Source organism: Semicossyphus pulcher, unplaced genomic scaffold (genome assembly GCF_022749685.1).
Source record: "Semicossyphus pulcher isolate SPU_LCO1_2020_fin unplaced genomic scaffold, fSemPul1.0.p SCAF_5, whole genome shotgun sequence".
Taxonomy (NCBI): Eukaryota; Metazoa; Chordata; class Actinopteri; order Labriformes; family Labridae; genus Semicossyphus; species Semicossyphus pulcher.
Window position 1 is genome coordinate 32,338,356 of NW_027211726.1, and position 17,704 is coordinate 32,356,059.

A 17,704-nucleotide genomic window follows, 5' to 3' on the forward strand; every position below is an offset into this window, starting at 1 on the left:
CTGTGGACAAGGATGGCGGCAGTGTGGGGGGTGAGGGAGGCGCGGAGACCATTGATGTTTCGTAGGCGGAAGTAGGCAGACCAGGTAATGTTATTGATGTGAGATTGAAAGGATAGTGTGCTGTCAAGGATGACACCCAGACTCTTAACCTGGGTGGAGGGTGAAACGGAGGAGTTATCAATAGTGAGGGAGAAGCTGTTGGTTTTGGATAGAGTGGATTTGGTGCCAATGAGGAGAACCTCGATTTTGTCACTGTTTAATTTAAGAAAGTTTAGGGTGAACCAGGTTTTTGTTTCAGAGACGCAGTCAGTGAGGGAGGTCGGCAGGAGAGTGGACGAGGGTGAAGTGGTGAGGTAGAGCTGGGTGTCATCTGCATAACAGTGGAACTGAATGTTAAATTTGCAGAAGATATTGCCGAGGGGAAGGAGGTAGATGATGAAGAGGAGGGGCCCCAGGACAGAGCCCTGGGGCACACCTGTAGTGACGGAGGAAGGAGTAGATTTAAAGGACTTGAGTTGAATGAACTGAATGAGTGCGGCCAGAGAGGTAAGATGTGAACCAGTCTAATGGAGTGTAGGTGATGCCAATGGAAGATAGCCTGTTGAGGAGGGTGGTGTGACAGATGGTATCGAAGGCTGCACTAAGGTCGAGCAGGATTAGGATGGTGAGGAGTCCAGAATCAGCTGCCATAAAGAGGTCATTGGTGATTTTGATGAGTGCTGTTTCAGTGCTATGGGGTGGGCGGAAACCGGACTGGAACTGTTCATACAGGTTATTGTGGGATAGGTGAGAATGGAGTTGGGAGGCAACTGTTTTTTCGAGGATTTTGGAGATGAAGGGTAGATTGGAGATAGGATGGAAGTTGTTGAAGTTGGAGGGGTCGGCGCCAGGTTTTTTCAGAATCGGGGTAATGGCAGCAATTTTGAAGGATGTAGGGACAGTTCCAGTGGTGAGAGAGGAGTGGATGATGGCAGAAATGAGGGGGACCAGAGACGGGAGGCACGTTTTAACAAGTTGTGTAGGGAGGGGGTCCAGTTGACAGGTGGATGGCTTGGATTTCTGGAGTTCTGAGATTTCTGAGAGAGTGGGGAGCTGGAAGAAGGTGAATGGTGTGTGGATGGGTGAAAGTCGGCTGAGATGCTGGGGTGAGGGTTTGAACGAAGGTGCTGGTGGATATTCTTGATTTTTGAATTGAAAAAGGACATAAGGGAGTTGCAGAAGGCATTTGTGTACAAGTGAGGGGGGAGAGAGTCCTGGGGTTGGCTGAAATTGTTAAGCAGGGAGAACAGTGACTTGGAGTTTCCATCATTTGCGGTGATTATACTGGAGTAGTAGTGGGTTTTAGTGCTGGCAATGGAGTCCTTGTCACGTAATATGTGGTTACTGTACATTTCTTTGTGAATAGTGAGACCAGTTTTTCTGTGTTGTCGTTCGAGTCGCCGACTTTCAGCTTTCATGAGACAGAGATCGGGGGTGAACCAAGGGGCGGAGACGGAAAAGGATCTGGTTTTAAGCGGAGCAAGAGAGTTGAGAATATTATGAAGTCCAGCTGATCAAACCCGACCTCACTGATGATCACTCTCACACGTAAAAAGTGTTACCTGCTGACAGAGAGACTCTCCTGCTCCCTCTGAATTCATTCATTCATCTGTAATAAAAGTTAGCAGAGAAATAACTGATCATGACAAGAGGTATTTTTTAAAATGAAATTTAATAGAAATGAATCTGTTTTTGCTACTTTAGATTTTTAGACAATTAACTTATTTTTACTCAGATGTTGACCCAGAAAACAAATCAAATCTGCAGTTATTCACTGCATTTTATATATTTTACGACAAGTTATGATCAATATTTCGTTCTAAACGATCACAGGTTGTCAAATACCGACTCATTATACCGACGTTGTTTATGGTCGGTTTCAAGGCGCCCTGTAAAGTGTGTTTTAAGGTCCTCTTCTTCCTCTCGGCGGCCTGAAACTCCCGCGACGTTGTGAAATTTCACATAAGTCCGATCTGCTGCAGCGTCCAATCACTAACTGATCTCTCATAAGGGGGCGTGTCGGCCAGTAAAAGACTTCTCGTGTATCCTCGCTTATCGCTCCTCGGAACTCCCTCCTCCCTCCTCGATCCTCGCTCCTCCGAGCAGCGATAAGAGCTTTGAGACGATCCTCAATATGGCGGCTCCGGAACTACTTCGGTTCGAGCGAGGAGCGAGGAGCGAGGAGACATCAAATAAGAGACTTGAGAAGCAGCCTGAGTTTCCTGAAGAAAACCTGCTCCCAACCAGACTAGGTTCACAGACACAGTTACCATAGTAACCAACTCAGAGTCAAAGTTACCTCTCTTTCTGAAACGGCAAACCTGAGGTTTCCCTCATTTCAGGGTTAACAAACCCGGGGTTTTCACTAAACCTGCTTTCTGAAACGGACCCCAGCTGCTGAACAGGTGAACAACAGCTCACTGTAACTAATCATGTTGTTTGTTTGTATCAGGATGCAGCAGCAGAGACCAGACTCTCCTGGACCCAGCTGTGTGTCCATGAAGAGTGACCGGTCTATGGGTCGCCTTATTGCCTTTAAAGTTGGACATCCTGCTGATGGAAGGTAAGAATCAAAAAATTAATGTTCTGACTCTGCTGAGAAAAGACTCATGTCCTGGTCCAGAGCTTCATATTGTGTTCTGTTACTCATCAGTATATTGTTTCAGCGGTGACATCACAGTGTTCACCTGTACAACAGTCACCTGCAGAGTTGGAAAGAGAACTGAAATATTCTCCTCAAGTAAAAATACTCTTACTTTGATGAAATCCTACTTAAGTACAAGTACAAAATTACCAGTCTAAAAATGTACTCAAGTCAAAGTGAAAAGTAGCTTGTTTAAAATGTACTTAAAGTCAAAGTTACTTAGTTACATTTTTTAACAACAACGTACCGGGGGGAGCATATGCTTAGTAGTTACACATTGTGACCTAAAAGTATATTCATACACAAACATACATACTGTAGGTACACATGCACACCTACACCCCTACAGAGATACATGTAATTATACATATGCACACACACGTACATAAATTGACACATACATACCTACCTATATAGATCTACTGAAATTCACATTGAAATAATAAACCAGAAGAGTCCAAACTGAAGTAGTTAGTAACTGCTGTCCGTCTCCTTTTAAAGGTAGGCAGCGTCACTTGTAGCAGGACAGTCATGTGCTCCATTGTGTCGACATGTTTGACTTTTTGTAACCATTGGTCAAGTGAGGGAGGATTAGGCTTCATACGATTAATAGTAATAGTTTTTCTTGCGATCATCAACAGAATGTGCAGAATATAACGTTGGTCCATAGTTAACAAGTGTTTTAACTGAACAGCCGGTCCAGGGGGGTGTCTGTTTCCAAGATTTACTCAATCTCTTCTTCGACACTTCTCCAAATGTCTTTATTGTCAGGCAGTCCCACAGTATATGGGTATGGTCAGCCACCATATCTCAGTTTCTCCAGCATTTATTGGTAGAATTGTTTTTAAAAACACAAGCTATTAGTGGGGTCCTAAAGAACCTCATTTTCACCTTCCAATCAAGTTCTTTCCATAACTGGCTTCCAACCCCTCTGTGACATCCAGGACACTTGTATTCCCAGGCGTCATCTTCCGTTGTTCTTTAATATGTAGTTTTATCTGATGTGTCTGAACATTAGCCTTTTGGGATATTTGTTTTTTCTTTGTTGCTGCGCCGTGTTCAGACAGATACTCTACATCTCCTAGTATGGGCATGGCCCATGACAGAGCCACAGCCCCCTTCAACTGCTTTAAAATGAGATCCAGACTTTCAATGTATCCAGATTATTTTTCTGAGACTGTTCACTGAGAACTGGCAGGGTAGATAGTGATATTCCTGGTAAGGAATTGTGTTCAATAGAAACTCATCCAGTCTCTAGAGCTGTGACTACCCGTGCCCCCGCTGCATGAAGCTGCCCAGTAGTAGAGTTCTAGGTTGGGTAGACCCAAACCTCCTTTCTGTTTTGTTGACATCAAGATTTTCAAACAGATTCTTGGTCTCTTGTTTACCAAATAAATGGTCTGAAATAGTAATGGGTTCTATATTGCCTTCACTAGTCCCGTGTGTCTGTTCCACCAAGAACCTGTCCAGCCTACAATAGCTGCTATGAACTTGTGACACGAAAGTAAACTTTTTTCTCTGGGGTGGAAGTGACGCCAGACATCCACCAAGCGTAATACATCCATCATTACCAAAAGAGTAGTACATTTCTTAGACATGGGGCCACTGCCTTTCTGTCTCCTCGATCATTGCTATAGACCACTGCATCTTTTCAAGATGACTTTCTTAATTGGGCTGCTTATGTCCTTAACAGTTTAACTAAAGCAGTTTAGGCTATCCATGTATCTGTTGTTTGAAACATTTTAGTGTACTCCCTTCTCAGTTTCTTTCTAGGAAGGCACATAAAGTCAGGTAAAACTAAAGTATGAAGAAATAACAGTGGCCCAGAGTTAATCTCGAGGTGAAATAAACTAGAGGTCGACCGATAGTGGATTTTTTAAAGGTCGACATAATAACGATAGTTTGTACAAGGAAAAAGTCTGTAGCCGATTAATCGGCCGATATCTCCCTACCCCACGAAAAAAAAAAAACTATTTTAAATGAACAATCTTTATCTTTATTACACATCCTTACACATAACTGTTGAACTGAAAGTCTGTGTCAAATAAATAACAAAATAAAAACATAAATCTGGAACACAACATGAATCTCAAAGAGTAATGAATACCTACATAAATAAAATAAGTAGTAAAGAAAATATCATCTGCAGATGAACATCTAACTCAATTTGTTGTGCCCACATCCTTTCCTCAGCAAAACAGTCCCATAGAGGGACTGTGTTTCCTCCAGCTGCCGTCTAATGTAAGAAACAAGAAACATGTCAATCAATTCAATACAGCTATTTACTAAATAGGCTATCAAATAGATAATGTATATAGATAGATAGATAGATAGATAGATAGATAGATAGATAGATAGATAGATAACTAATATATATTTCAATCTACATGAATGATTAAAGTTGCACTTTATTAATCCTTTTTAAATTGAAATGATGCTGCAGTTGTTTTCTTAAAGTTGCTGGTTTAATAAAAATCTTTCTGATAAAGTAAAGTTTCACTAAAGTTACAAATGAATGGTTATTATCATCACGGAAGCTTTCTGGCATATTTGGGAGAAAAAAATAGAAACACTAATTCAGCAGAAACAACTCAAGTAGCATCAAAGAAGTTACCATCAGAATCTTATATAGAAAGCGAATGTATCGCCCCTGTGTCAGTCTCTGGCTCTTTCCCTTTAACTTTACCTACACATTGTTGTTCACAACAGTTTGTGTTGACGCCGTGACGTGCTTTACTCCTACAGCAGCCTTATGCAAACGCAGGTTTTTAATAAACCCGTTTTTGCCACTTGGACTTTGATAATAAGTACGGAGAGTTTCCTGAGTGTGATCTGCTGGATTACATCGTTGGAAACATGTTGGATCTGTGTACATGTCGATGCGCTCCGTGGCGTGTATCAGGCCAGATGCTGCGCGTCCCGTTACATTTTTAAATACCACTCTTACAAACTATTAGTGTTTGTGCACATTACCGGAGTGAGGAGGATCATAAAAAGTGTGATTTCATGTCATGAATGGACAGTTGACGTTACGTGGTTGGATTATTTAGAAGAGAGAACGCCACATTGGTAAGTAATCTAAGTAACAGTTAAATGATTTATTTTCCTCCCTGCCTGCCTGTCTTGTATCGTGGAGAGCTGATATTGTTACGTTATATTCCAGAGATAACTTTTGAGGGGAGAAATAAACTGAAACGAGTCAGATATAATATGAATCACGGACAACTTGTCAGCTGTTCCCCGGTACAGCAAAGGTTTAGCCCCCACCCACCCCTCTCACGGTCCCCACGTACGAGTGGCATTTCATGGTTTCCTAACAGTTGTTAACAGTACCCTCGGGAGTTGCTCACGCAAACTTATATTTTCAGCAAAAGTGCCCCTCAAATGATCACATATGATCCCATTAGTTTTTCTCCCCCCAATATGTTTATTGCCATTTTCTTATTATATCATTACAACAAAGCAACGTTCAATAACAATTCGACCGTTGAAGACCAAAAATGCCAACATTGCACACTCCTGCATACACACCCTTACACACTCACGCTCAACTTGCATAGATATGAAATAAGGTAATAATAAATAAATAAAAAATAAAATAATGTATGTCTGAGGAAACTAAATGTGATTCCTGTAGGAATATTATTTTAGATTTAAGATATTTTACCCTATTTAATACTTGTTTCATTTTGGCTAGTTTTCTCATTCCACGGACATTCCAGCTTGCAATATTAATGTTCAAACTACTTTTCTGTTTTGTTTTCTCCATAAATCACTATCTCAGCATGGGGTGAAGTTATGGAATTGTAAAAAAAGTAAAAATAATATGATAATGATGAATAAAATGCAAGTACACGCACACACACACACACACACACACACAATAGTCTGAACAATCCCTCCCTCAATCTTAGCATTTCCCAAACTGAAATGCACATCTTTCCCCTTAAGTAACTTTGGGGGACGCTGATCCACAATTTGAGGAGCAACTAGTCAGCGTAGCCCAACCCAAGCCCTCAATATCAACCAGTGTCCGTCAACCGTACACTTTCAAAATGGCTTAGTAATTTCTCCCTTTTGAATGATAAAATATCGGTAATACAGTACAACCATATTAACAAAATGTATACCGGACCAAACATCGGCTACAAAATATGTAAATATTAGCAACCCATTATATGCACTACACAGAGTTGTGTTTAAATAAGCACACTTGAAAACAGCAAAAGGTATGTATATACTTACGAAAGAACCTGGTATATATATGTGTGTGTTCGAAACTCAACTCAAAACAGCTCACTTTGAAGTACTTGGACTCCCATCTACACCTCCTGATAGTCACAGCTAATTAGCTGTTTCTCAGTTGGAGTCCTAATATTATGTTGTGGTCTTCAGTACCGCATCATTTTGAGTTCACGGGTCACGTGTAGCTGCTGTTGCTTGTGGAATGTTTTTGCAGAACTTTTCAGCCTCCTGTGGCGTTGAGAAGAGATGGATCTTACCTCCGTGCAGTACTCTCAGCCTGCATGGGTTATGCTGGAATCCACGGAAGGCGTTTATGTCAACAAACAGCTTCGTTACCGGGTTAAATCCCGTCGGATGCAAACAGTCTCTGCCGAGAGATCCTCTGCAAATGATAACTTGACCCCGTCATGTTTAATATCTTCGCTTTGCCTCTCGATAGACGAACTCCTTCTCCTGGAACTTTAAAAAGCGAACCAGGACCGCTCTGTTTTGGTTGGGCTTCCCCGATGCTGGTGTACGGTGCACCCTCTCCAATGTAAACGATCTGTTAGGGTTCAGCCTTAGCCATCGCGGTAACATGTCGTTAATGAAGTCGAGCAGTGTTTGTTGGCCCTCAGCTCCTTCTCTTATACCAAAAAGCCGGAGGTTCTTTCTTCTGCCCCGGTTCTCCAGATCTTCTGTTTTAGACTTGAGATATGCGATTCTCTTCGTGGCCGAGTCTAGTGCAGCTTCTGCCTTTTCAAGTATTTTTTCGGTCTCGTGTATGCGGCTTTCAGCTTCTTCAATATGTGCTGCGTTGGTGGAAACATCCCTTTTTACGTCTGTCACTTTACCTTCCAGCGCAGCCATTGAGTTCGCCATATCAGTCAGACGGGTGTCGATATTGTCCAACTTTGTTCCGAAGTCCGCTTGGAGTGATTTCAGTTCCTTTAACACTTCAGCTATGTTAGCCATGTTAGCTTCTGTGTCGCTCGGTGGACTTGGCGGAGTTGTTTTAGTGCCAGTCTTGCGTCCTCAAGTAAAAATATCACACTGCTTGATTGCAGAAGGTTTTGACATATCAAGACCGAGGTTCTTTAGCAATGTTATCCGAATATGTTAGGGCTTTTTAAATGAAATCGTGTACGGCTGTGGGAGCATCCTCGCTAAGCTGCCATCTTGGTCCAGGTCACGTGACTTCCCATGATCCCATTAGTTGTGCTACGCTTGCACTCACTGCTAGCCAAATTGTAGCGAGCTTGCTAGCTAAACAGAGACAGCAGCATGAGCTCTGCAGAAAAGCAGTGAAAGTTAACGATAGTCTAATTAATTAATAATGCAATACTATAAACAACAACCTTATCATGATCATAATTTGTGAATAAAGCTGTGTTATAAAATTAACTTTCATTTATTATCTCAGGTACCTGCATTACCTGTATGTCACGTATGGAGACTCCATTAAAAAGGTGACTGCACGCGAGGTACGCCCCTGCCTGGGGCTGCACAGCCATCGGCCACTATCGGAGCCCAGATCCGCCGATGATTATAGTTTATCGGGGCAGATTAATCGGCCAAAACGATCAATCGGTCGACCTCTAAAATAAAATAATCCAACAACTCAGAGAAAAACAAACAGAGTAGAAAAAGCTACGTAAAATGAGCTTCTGCCTACCAAACTGCTTTGGGATATTATTTTGTTCAGGTACCAGTAACCTAAACACAAACCAGCTCCTGGTGTAACCTGGGCAGAAGACAGTGACAGCTCCTCCATTGGGGACATAGACAGTGTCAGCGCTGCTGTCGTCTGGGTCTCAGAGCGGTCCCTACTCAGCGGCTCATATTTAAGTCCCGTCCATTATAATAAAACCTGGGATTCTCATCGTAACATTGAAAGTTTTGAACTCCAAGAAGTTAAACTGGGCATGCAGTGGGGTCACTCAGACCCGCAGAAGAAAGACTTAGCATCCGTGCTCGATAGCACTGCCGGGTCTCTCCTTCATGTCTCGCCTACGCTGCTTCACCTGCAGCTCAGCTCCCTCTCTGTCTTCTCCCTCTGGTCCACTCAGACCTGAATATCAAGTTCCTGGAGGGGCAACTGAGAGCTTCGGGTAGGTTATTTCCCCAGACTCAGTGGACGTTCTTTAATTGTGCCGGGTAGATGCATTTGGCATTAATGTTTTTCTGCTTTAATTGTTTAATTACACCCCTCACCTGCGTTCTCTTCTTTTGTAATTCTGGGGAATAATCATGGTCAAAGTATGTCTGCCCTGCTCCGTAGAGGATTTGTATTTGGGTCCATCCATCCATGTGTTGTGTGCAGTAGTGGGTAGTAACGTGTTACACTGAATCCGTTTCATGTACTTGAGTAATTTTTTCAAATAATTGTACTTCTAAGAGTACTTGTTTTTCGTAGAATACTTTTTACTGTTACTCTGGTAAATTTGCGATAAAAAATATGTACTTCTACTCTGTTACATTGGGCTACACATGTCTCGCTACTTTTATTGACACCAGGGTTGGAAATGAAGCCCCCGCCACTCCGAAGTATAACTGTTAAGGATCGGTTAATGACTTCACCACATACGCGGACGTGTCTGTGAAGCGGACAGCGGTACTTCCATCTGACAACGACACCACTGTCTAATCCCTTAGCAGATGCCTGCGACGTCTCTGCTACTGATTTCTAGTGAATACGCTAACGCAACCAACCTCTACTAAGTTAACCATCATCAGTGTCGTCTGCAAGCACCAGTTAGCAACTTATCAAGAGCTAACCACAGAACATAGAGGAGAAGAGGGGCACGGTGAGCCGCCTCGTGTTTCTGGTGCACACTGTTTGTCATTGAAGCCAACATTCATGAGGCACCATCATTTCTTTCTGGCAGTGATGGAGACAAACACACAGGAGAAGGGCTGAGTAATATTCAGGCCGGCACGTGTTTTTTTTTGGTTTGCAAAGAAACATTTTAGTCGGCTATATCAGTTTAATGACAAGTATGTCAAAGCGAACTATCTGGGTCAAATGACCGCCGACCAAATGACCAAAAACAAATCATATCAGCGATGTTGAAAAACATTTATGGAATATTGTTACGGTTAGAAAAGATGTTTTAAAAATAAGTGAACGTTAGCCAGTTACTGACAGAAGAGTTTGGACAATGCATGGTAAGATTTCATTTAATCTGAATATGATTTAACTTCTGATTGTGCACATCGTCTTATCTTGTGTTACAGTATATTGATGTAATGAATTGTATCTAATGAAGTTACTCACTGCTTGAGTAGTTTGTTTATGTGATACTTTCTTACTCTTACTTAAGTAGTTATTTCTAAAGCTACTTTTACTCCTACTTGAGTAAATATAATTATAAAGTAAGAGTACTTTTACTTGAGTACCGTTTCTGGTTACTCTACCCACCACTGCTTGAGGGGTGGGTTTCTGTACTCCCAACCCTGACAGTTCTTGGTTGCCTTCATTCTGTCCTCTGCATCACTGGCAAAACATGTCTTGGCAGTTTTGAAATAAAACCATTGGTGATCATAATCAGTGGTTTACTCTCATGCTATCTTTCCATCCTTTAACATTGGACACCCTCCTCCCACTGACCCAGCCCTCATGGTCAGACCCCACAGCTCACTCCCTCTATCAGTCAGCTGTGTCATTAATTGTCCTTAAACTTGATGTTTTCTCCACAGAGTTCAGCAGAGCTCAGAGGTTCACAGTGATCAGTCAGCCCAGCAGCATCAGACAGACCTGGACTCCACATTTAAGGTGTGTACAACACACTGTTTACAATGAACTACATTAACTACAGGCTAAATGCCAAACCATCATTCAGTCTCCATGCTGTTCTGTTTGAGCAGCAGGCCTTCAGACTGACTGATGGATCACATGTTGTGTTCTACCACTTTATATTCATGTTCAGAGTCTGGTTCTGTTCCAGCTGCTGGAGGAGAACATTGTCACATTTGTGAAGAACGAGCTGAAGAGAGTCCAGAGGGTTCTGAGTTCAGATTACCCAGCATGCTTAGAGAGTCAGAGGGAGGAGGAGGAGGTGTTGGATGGTGATGATGAAGATCAGAGGAGCAGCAGAGATGCATTTGTGAAGATCACTCTGCACTTCCTGAGGAGAATAAATCAGGAGGAGCTGGCTGACTGTCTGCAGAGCAGTAAGAGGATTTAATCAGGTTTAACATGATGGAAAGAGGAAATGCAGGTTTACATTTCTAAACTTAGTAAATATGATACACACATCTATATCAGATCAGAGCTTGTTTGTCATCCACTAAATGCTTTAATAAAACTGATGCAGAAGGAAAAACTCTAAAGCCACACTTGAATGTTGAGATTTTCTTCAGGATCCACTCTTTGATATCATTTGTTGTTTGTTTATTCAGGATCTGTTGCTGCAGAGTGCCGACAGAAACTGAAGTCTAACCTGAAGGAGAAGTTCCAGTGTGTGTTTGAGGGGATCGCTAAAGCAGGAAACCCAACCCTTCTGAATCAGATCTACACAGAGCTCTACATCACAGAGGGAGGGACTGGAGAGGTCAATGATGAACATGAGGTCAGACAGATCGAATCAGCATCCAGGAAACCAGACAGACCAGAAACAACCATCAGACAAGAAGACATCTTTAAAGCCTCACCTGGAAGAGATGGACCAATCAGAACAGTGATGACAAAGGGAGTGGCTGGCATTGGGAAAACTGTCTTAACACAGAAGTTCACTCTGGACTGGGCTGAAGACAAAGCCAACCAGGACATACAGTTCATGTTTCCCTTCACCTTCAGAGAGCTGAATGTGCTGAAAGAGAAGAAGTTCAGCTTGGTGGAACTTGTTCATCACTTCTTCACTGAAACCAAAGAAGCAGGAATCTGCAGGTTTGAAGAGTTCCAAGTTGTGTTCATCTTTGACGGTCTGGATGAGTGTCGACTTCCTCTGGACTTCCACAACAATGAGATCCTGACTGATGTCACAGAGTCCAGCTCAGTGGATGTGCTGCTGACAAACCTCATCAGAGGGAAACTGCTTCCCTCTGCTCGCCTCTGGATAACCACACGACCTGCAGCAGCCAATCAGATCCCTCCTGAGTGTGTTGACGTGGTGACAGAGGTCAGAGGGTTCACTGACCCTCAGAAGGAGGAGTACTTCAGGAAGAGATTCAGAGATAAGGAGCAGGCCAGCAGAATCATCTCCCACATCAAGACATCCCGAAGCCTCCACATCATGTGCCACATCCCAGTCTTCTGCTGGATCACTGCTACAGTTCTGGAGGACGTGTTGAAGACCAGAGAGGGAGGAGAGCTGCCCAAGACCCTGACTGAGATGTACATCCACTTCCTGGTGGTTCAGACCAAACTGAAGAACATCAAGTATGATGGAGGAGCTGAGACAGATCAACACTGGAGTCCAAAGAGCAGGAAGATGATTAAGTCTCTGGGAAAACTGTCTTTTGAGCAGCTGCAGAAAGGAAACCTGATCTTCTATGAGTCAGACCTGACAGAGTGTGGCATCGATATCAGAGCAGCCTCAGTGTACTCAGGAGTGTTCACACAGGTCTTTAAAGAGGAGAGAGGACTGTACCAGGACACGGTGTTCTGCTTCGTCCATCTGAGCGTTCAGGAGTTTCTGGCTGCTCTTCATGTCTATCTGAAGTTCATCAACTCTGGTGTCAATCTGCTGTCAGGAGAACAAACAACCTGGTGGTCTAAAGTGTTCAGAGAAACAAAACGTTTCTATCAGAGTGCTGTGGACCAGGCCTTACAGAGTCCAAACGGACACTTGGACTTGTTCCTCCGCTTCCTCCTCGGTCTTTCACTAGAAACCAATCAGAGTCTCCTGAGAGGTCTGCTGACACAGACAGGAAGTGGTTCACACACCAAAGAGGAAACAGTCGAGTACATTGGGACAAAGATCAGTGAGAATCTGTCTGCAGAGAAAAGCATCAATCTGTTCCACTGTCTGAATGAACTGAATGATAGTTCTCTAGTGGAGCAGATCCAACAGTCCCTGAGATCAGGACGTCTCTCCACAGAGAAACTGTCTCCTGCTCAGTGGTCAGCTCTGGGCTTCATCTTACTGTCATCAGAAAAAGATCTGGACGTGTTTGACCTGAAGAAGTACTCTGCTTCAGAGGAGGCTCTTCTGAGGCTGCTGCCAGTGGTCAAAGCCTCCAACAAAGCTCTGTACGTGAACACATCATTCTCCATGTTAAATGTAGTTTTACTTTATTCAGAAAAAACAACTATCTCTTGTCATTGTATCCTTTTATGTACTGTTGATTCCTCTTCAGGCTGAGTGGCTGTAAACTGTCAGAGAGAAGCTGTGAGGCTCTGTCCTCAGTCCTCAGCTCCCAGTCCTCTTCTCTGAGAGAGCTGGACCTGAGTAACAACAACCTGCAGGATTCAGGAGTGACTCTTCTTTCTGCCGGTCTAAAAACTCCACACTGCAGACTGGAAACTCTCAGGTTAGTGTGCAGCTGTGTGAAAATGATAACCCTCTGAGCTCACATGTTCTGTATATTTGCTCAGTTCTCAGCTCTCAGTCCTGTGAGTCTGAATAACCCTGTAATTAAAATGGCTTTAATATCACACTGAAGGGGTCAGCTGACAAAGGATCTTGTCACCAGTATTGTGTTCATGTTCACGGCTCAGTAACTTGACTTGGATATATAAATGCTGGTCTAAGACAGTCTGAGTTATGTTCATCTGGACTCCATCGTGTGTGGTCCAAAGAGAAGAATCCCAACGACGACTGTAATAAAGCAGAGATGATGATTGGAACATTTATAAACTTCTAAAGAGCCTTTCCTTCAGACTGAACAGTCCAGTACAGTAGCTGCATCACTGCTGATGACAAAGCAATCTGTGTTGGTCTCTGGCTCCTTCTTACCTTCACTCCTCCCCGAGTACTTTGCCCACAGACTTGAAGGTGCTGACCCTCTATCCCACAGCTTCATACTCTGCAAACTGCCCCAATGTTCTCTGGAGGTCACAGAGAAACTAAGTCAGCAGAACGTTATCCACAGCAGAGGCCATCATGACGGACCCTCTCTACCCATGCTTTGTCTTCGACGCAGAGGCCCTGGGTTCGACTCCGACCTTCGGCCCTTTGCTGCATGTCCTCCTCGGTCTCTCTTCCATCATTCCCGACTCTATCCACTGTCCTGTCCAATGAAGGCAACTAAAGGTTTAGATTTTTTGACCTGAGCGAGTTGACAGGTAAGGGTGACTTAGTTTCCTCACCGTGAGCCAGTAAATACTCTGGACATAAGTGAACTTACTTTGAATGTGTGTAGCTACATTTGGTTCTGTGAAGAGTCTTGTATTCCCACACGTCAGGTGAAACTTTATCCAAACAATAAGCCATGGATCACTAAGTCCTTGAAAGAAATAACAATGAAGAAACATAACCTCTTTAAAAATAGCAGTGTTGAAGAGAACAGGGAGGTAAAAAGACTGGTTAGGGCAGAGATTCAAAAAGCTCAATTCAGTTATATGGATAAAATTGAGGACAAATTTAAAGGTAATGATCTAAAAAGTTTCTGGAATGGCATGTCAGTCATGACAGGCACAAAAAAAAGGTAATATGAATATTAAAATGGATGGTTTTAAATCAGACAAGGGGCTAGCTGCTAATTTTAATCGTTTTTATCTCAGGTTTGATACAAAAGATTTTAAAGAACAAGCTGATCAGATAGAATTAGAAACCTCCTCCACTCCACAGCTTGAATTGGGTGTACAAGATGTCAGGAACATACTCCGTAAAACCAAGACCAACAAGAGCCCCGGCCCTGACAATATATCTGGTCATCTTCTCAAACACTGCGCAGATCAATTACCCCCTATTTTTCAGCACATATTAAAGTGTTGCTTAGAGCAACAAAAGGTTCCTACTCTGTGGAAGAAGTCCACAATAGTACCAGTGGCTAAGAAAAAGTCCCCTAAGGGCATTAGTGATTTTAGACCTGTGGCCCTGACTTCGCTAGTTATGAAGGTATTTGAAAAGCTCATCAAGAGAGAGCTAGTTGGAGTTGTGGAGGACTCATTGGATCCTCTACAGTTTGCCTGTAGGAGTAAAAAAGGGGTTGATGATGCTGTTCTTACCCTTCTTCATTTACTTTTTAAACACCTTGAAGGTCCAGGGACACATGCACACCTGTTATTTTTAGATTTATCTTCTGCTTTTAACACAAGTCAGCCCCACATTTTAGCCAACAAACTGCTAAATGATTTGAATCTGTGTCCTGGCATTGTTGGATGGATTTTAGACTTTCTTGTGGACAGATCCCAGTGTGTCAGGATTAATGGCTCTTTGTCGGACACATTGTTCTCCTCCACTGGTTCGCCACAGGGCTGTGTCCTTTCACCAATCTGGTACATTTTTTACACTGACAGCTGCAGAAGTTCCCAGCCAGGAAGACGCATTCTGAAGTTTGCAGATGATACAGTCATAGTGAGCCTGTTACAAGGAAGGGAAATAGCACGTGGCCCAGTGGTGGACGATTTTATAGAGTGGCGTGATAACTCTTTTTTAAAATTAAATGTACGTAAAACTAAAGACGTGCATTGATTTGAGAAGGCAGCCTAATACACCAATTAAAACAGCAATTAAGGGTGAGATGGTTGACCAAGTCCAGTGTTACAAGTCCCTGGGTGTTGTTATCGACAACAAGCTAACATTTAAAGAAAACACAGACGCAGTCTGCAAAAAGCCACAGCAGAGACTGCACTTTCTCCGTCAACTTAACTGGTTTGGGGTGTGCAGCAGACTGATGAATCTGTTCTACTCCTCCATGGTAGAGTCTGTCCTCACCTTTGCCATAATCTCCTGGTTTGGTAACCTGTCATTAGGGTACAGAAACAGGTTACAATGGATCATAAGAGTTGCCAGTAAGATCATTGGCATAAGATTACCTGATCTGTCTTACACCTTCTCCAAGAGAGCAACATCTCAGGCTGGAGACATCTTACAGTGTCCTCGACATCCTCTCCATGGTGAATTTGAGTTCCTGCCCTCCAGCAGGAGATTTGGACTACCAGTGGCAAAGTCCAACAGGATGAGAAATTCTTTTATCACTCAGGCCAAGAAATACTCAATTCAAAAGTGGAACCTGTAGATGAAGTATTTTCCTGTTCACTTCCAGGAACTATTGATGGTCTTCTAATTTTTGTTTTAATGTTGGTGTTAGTGATGGTTTGGAGTTTTACATGTTTCATTTTCACTTGATGTATTCTTAATGAACTCTTATGCGTTTTAATGTTCTTTGTAACCGAGTCTATGTGTTTGTGTTTTCTAAATGTTTTTGTCTCACTTGGCTGCAAAACAAATTTCCCCTCGGGGACAATAAAGTAAAAGTTGAAGTTGAAGCCAGTGAAGAGATCTGAGGATGGGGGTAATGTGAGACCTGGTGAGGAGTCTTGCAGCAGCATTCTGTGTTGACTGCAGGCGATTAAGCGCAGACTTGCTGAGTGACGAGAGGAGTGTGTGGCAGTCGCCGAGGTGAAACTACAGTTGAAACTAAAGTTCTCAGTTTACTTATATTTCTTAGGTGGACATAACATGATCTGGTTACCTGCTTAACATGGCTGTCAAAAGATGATGATTTATCAACTATTACTCCTAAATGACGTGGGCTAAAGCCAACAGCAGAGGAAAGGGGCCCAATGTTGTGATCCTGTGAGCTGATTGGATGGAAAGAGCTCAAGACGGTAGGAATAAGAGAGGAGCTAGCATGAAGTGGATGAGAGTTATGATGCATATTGGACCTAATAGTCATTACTTTATCAACACAGAAGGAAAGGAAGGTATTGCAGTCATCAACAGTGAAACATGGTAATGTGGAGAGCGCTGGTGAAACAATGTTTTAAATAGTTATGAAACGTTGGGATTTCTTTTTGATGAAGAAATCAGGTCAGCAAAATAAGCCGTCCAGGCTTCCTGTACTGCTTCTTTAAAAGAACGCCGGAGATCTTTAAGATGTAGGCGATGCACTTCCACAGACGTTCAGACCTGTGACAGTGTGGTCTCAGGCAGCAGACAGCCTCTGTTATCCACTGACAACTGTTGCAGGTAGCCCGAGTCCTAACCTTTAAAGGTGCCTCTTTGTCCAGTAACGTGGAGCAATGACCATTAAAAGACTGCGTTAAAAACTCAACATTGTGAGGATTTATACTAAAATCACAGCAGGAGTGTGCTGAGAACTGGTCGGCTGTATTTCCTGTCATGATGCCGGCATGCAATGTTCTTTTAGGACAGGAAAGGTCATCAATTACACAGAGATCAAAGGAAATACATGAATGATCACTGATCAGTTGGTCTTCACAGCAGATATCATTAATATCTAGTCCCAGAGATGAAGGTCCCAGGTGTGACCCCTCCTGTGAGTGGGGCTTTAAACATGTTGCTTGAAGATCAAAGATTCAGTGATATTAAGAAATTGAGTGGCTACACAGTTTGTGACATCATCAATGTGCAGGTTAAAATCAGCAGCTAAAAGTGCTCTGTCCAGCTTCATGAGAGAAGTCAGAAAGTGAACTCAGGTAAAAAGTGAGCAGCTGGACCAGGAGGTCGATCAATGAGAACACCACAGTGAGACCTCCACCGCGGCCTGAGCGACGTGGAGTCCCAATAACTGAACAGTCCATGGGGCACAGTTCATTTAAATGAACACATTCTTTTTGTCAGGTTTCAGTGTAGAAGAGAAGAGACAGACTGTCCCTTAAAATAAGTCATTTAATATGTGAGCCTTGTTACCCACAGATCTGCATTAATCAGACACATTTTAATA

At 42.9% G+C, this 17,704-nt stretch overlaps 1 protein-coding gene across 1 annotated transcript in view; it reads left to right on the top strand.

Annotated features, from left to right (window-relative positions):
• The window catches only part of LOC138608375 (NLR family CARD domain-containing protein 3-like), a 186,272-nt gene that overhangs the window by 52,872 nt on the left and 115,696 nt on the right, over positions 1 to 17,704 (top strand). The window contains exons 6-9 of the mRNA XM_069680950.1: positions 10,607 to 10,682; positions 10,855 to 11,080; positions 11,309 to 13,100; positions 13,208 to 13,381. Coding sequence (XP_069537051.1) covers positions 10,607 to 10,682; positions 10,855 to 11,080; positions 11,309 to 13,100; positions 13,208 to 13,381 — 2,268 coding nt within the window. The remainder of the gene's footprint in view (positions 1 to 10,606; positions 10,683 to 10,854; positions 11,081 to 11,308; positions 13,101 to 13,207; positions 13,382 to 17,704) is intronic.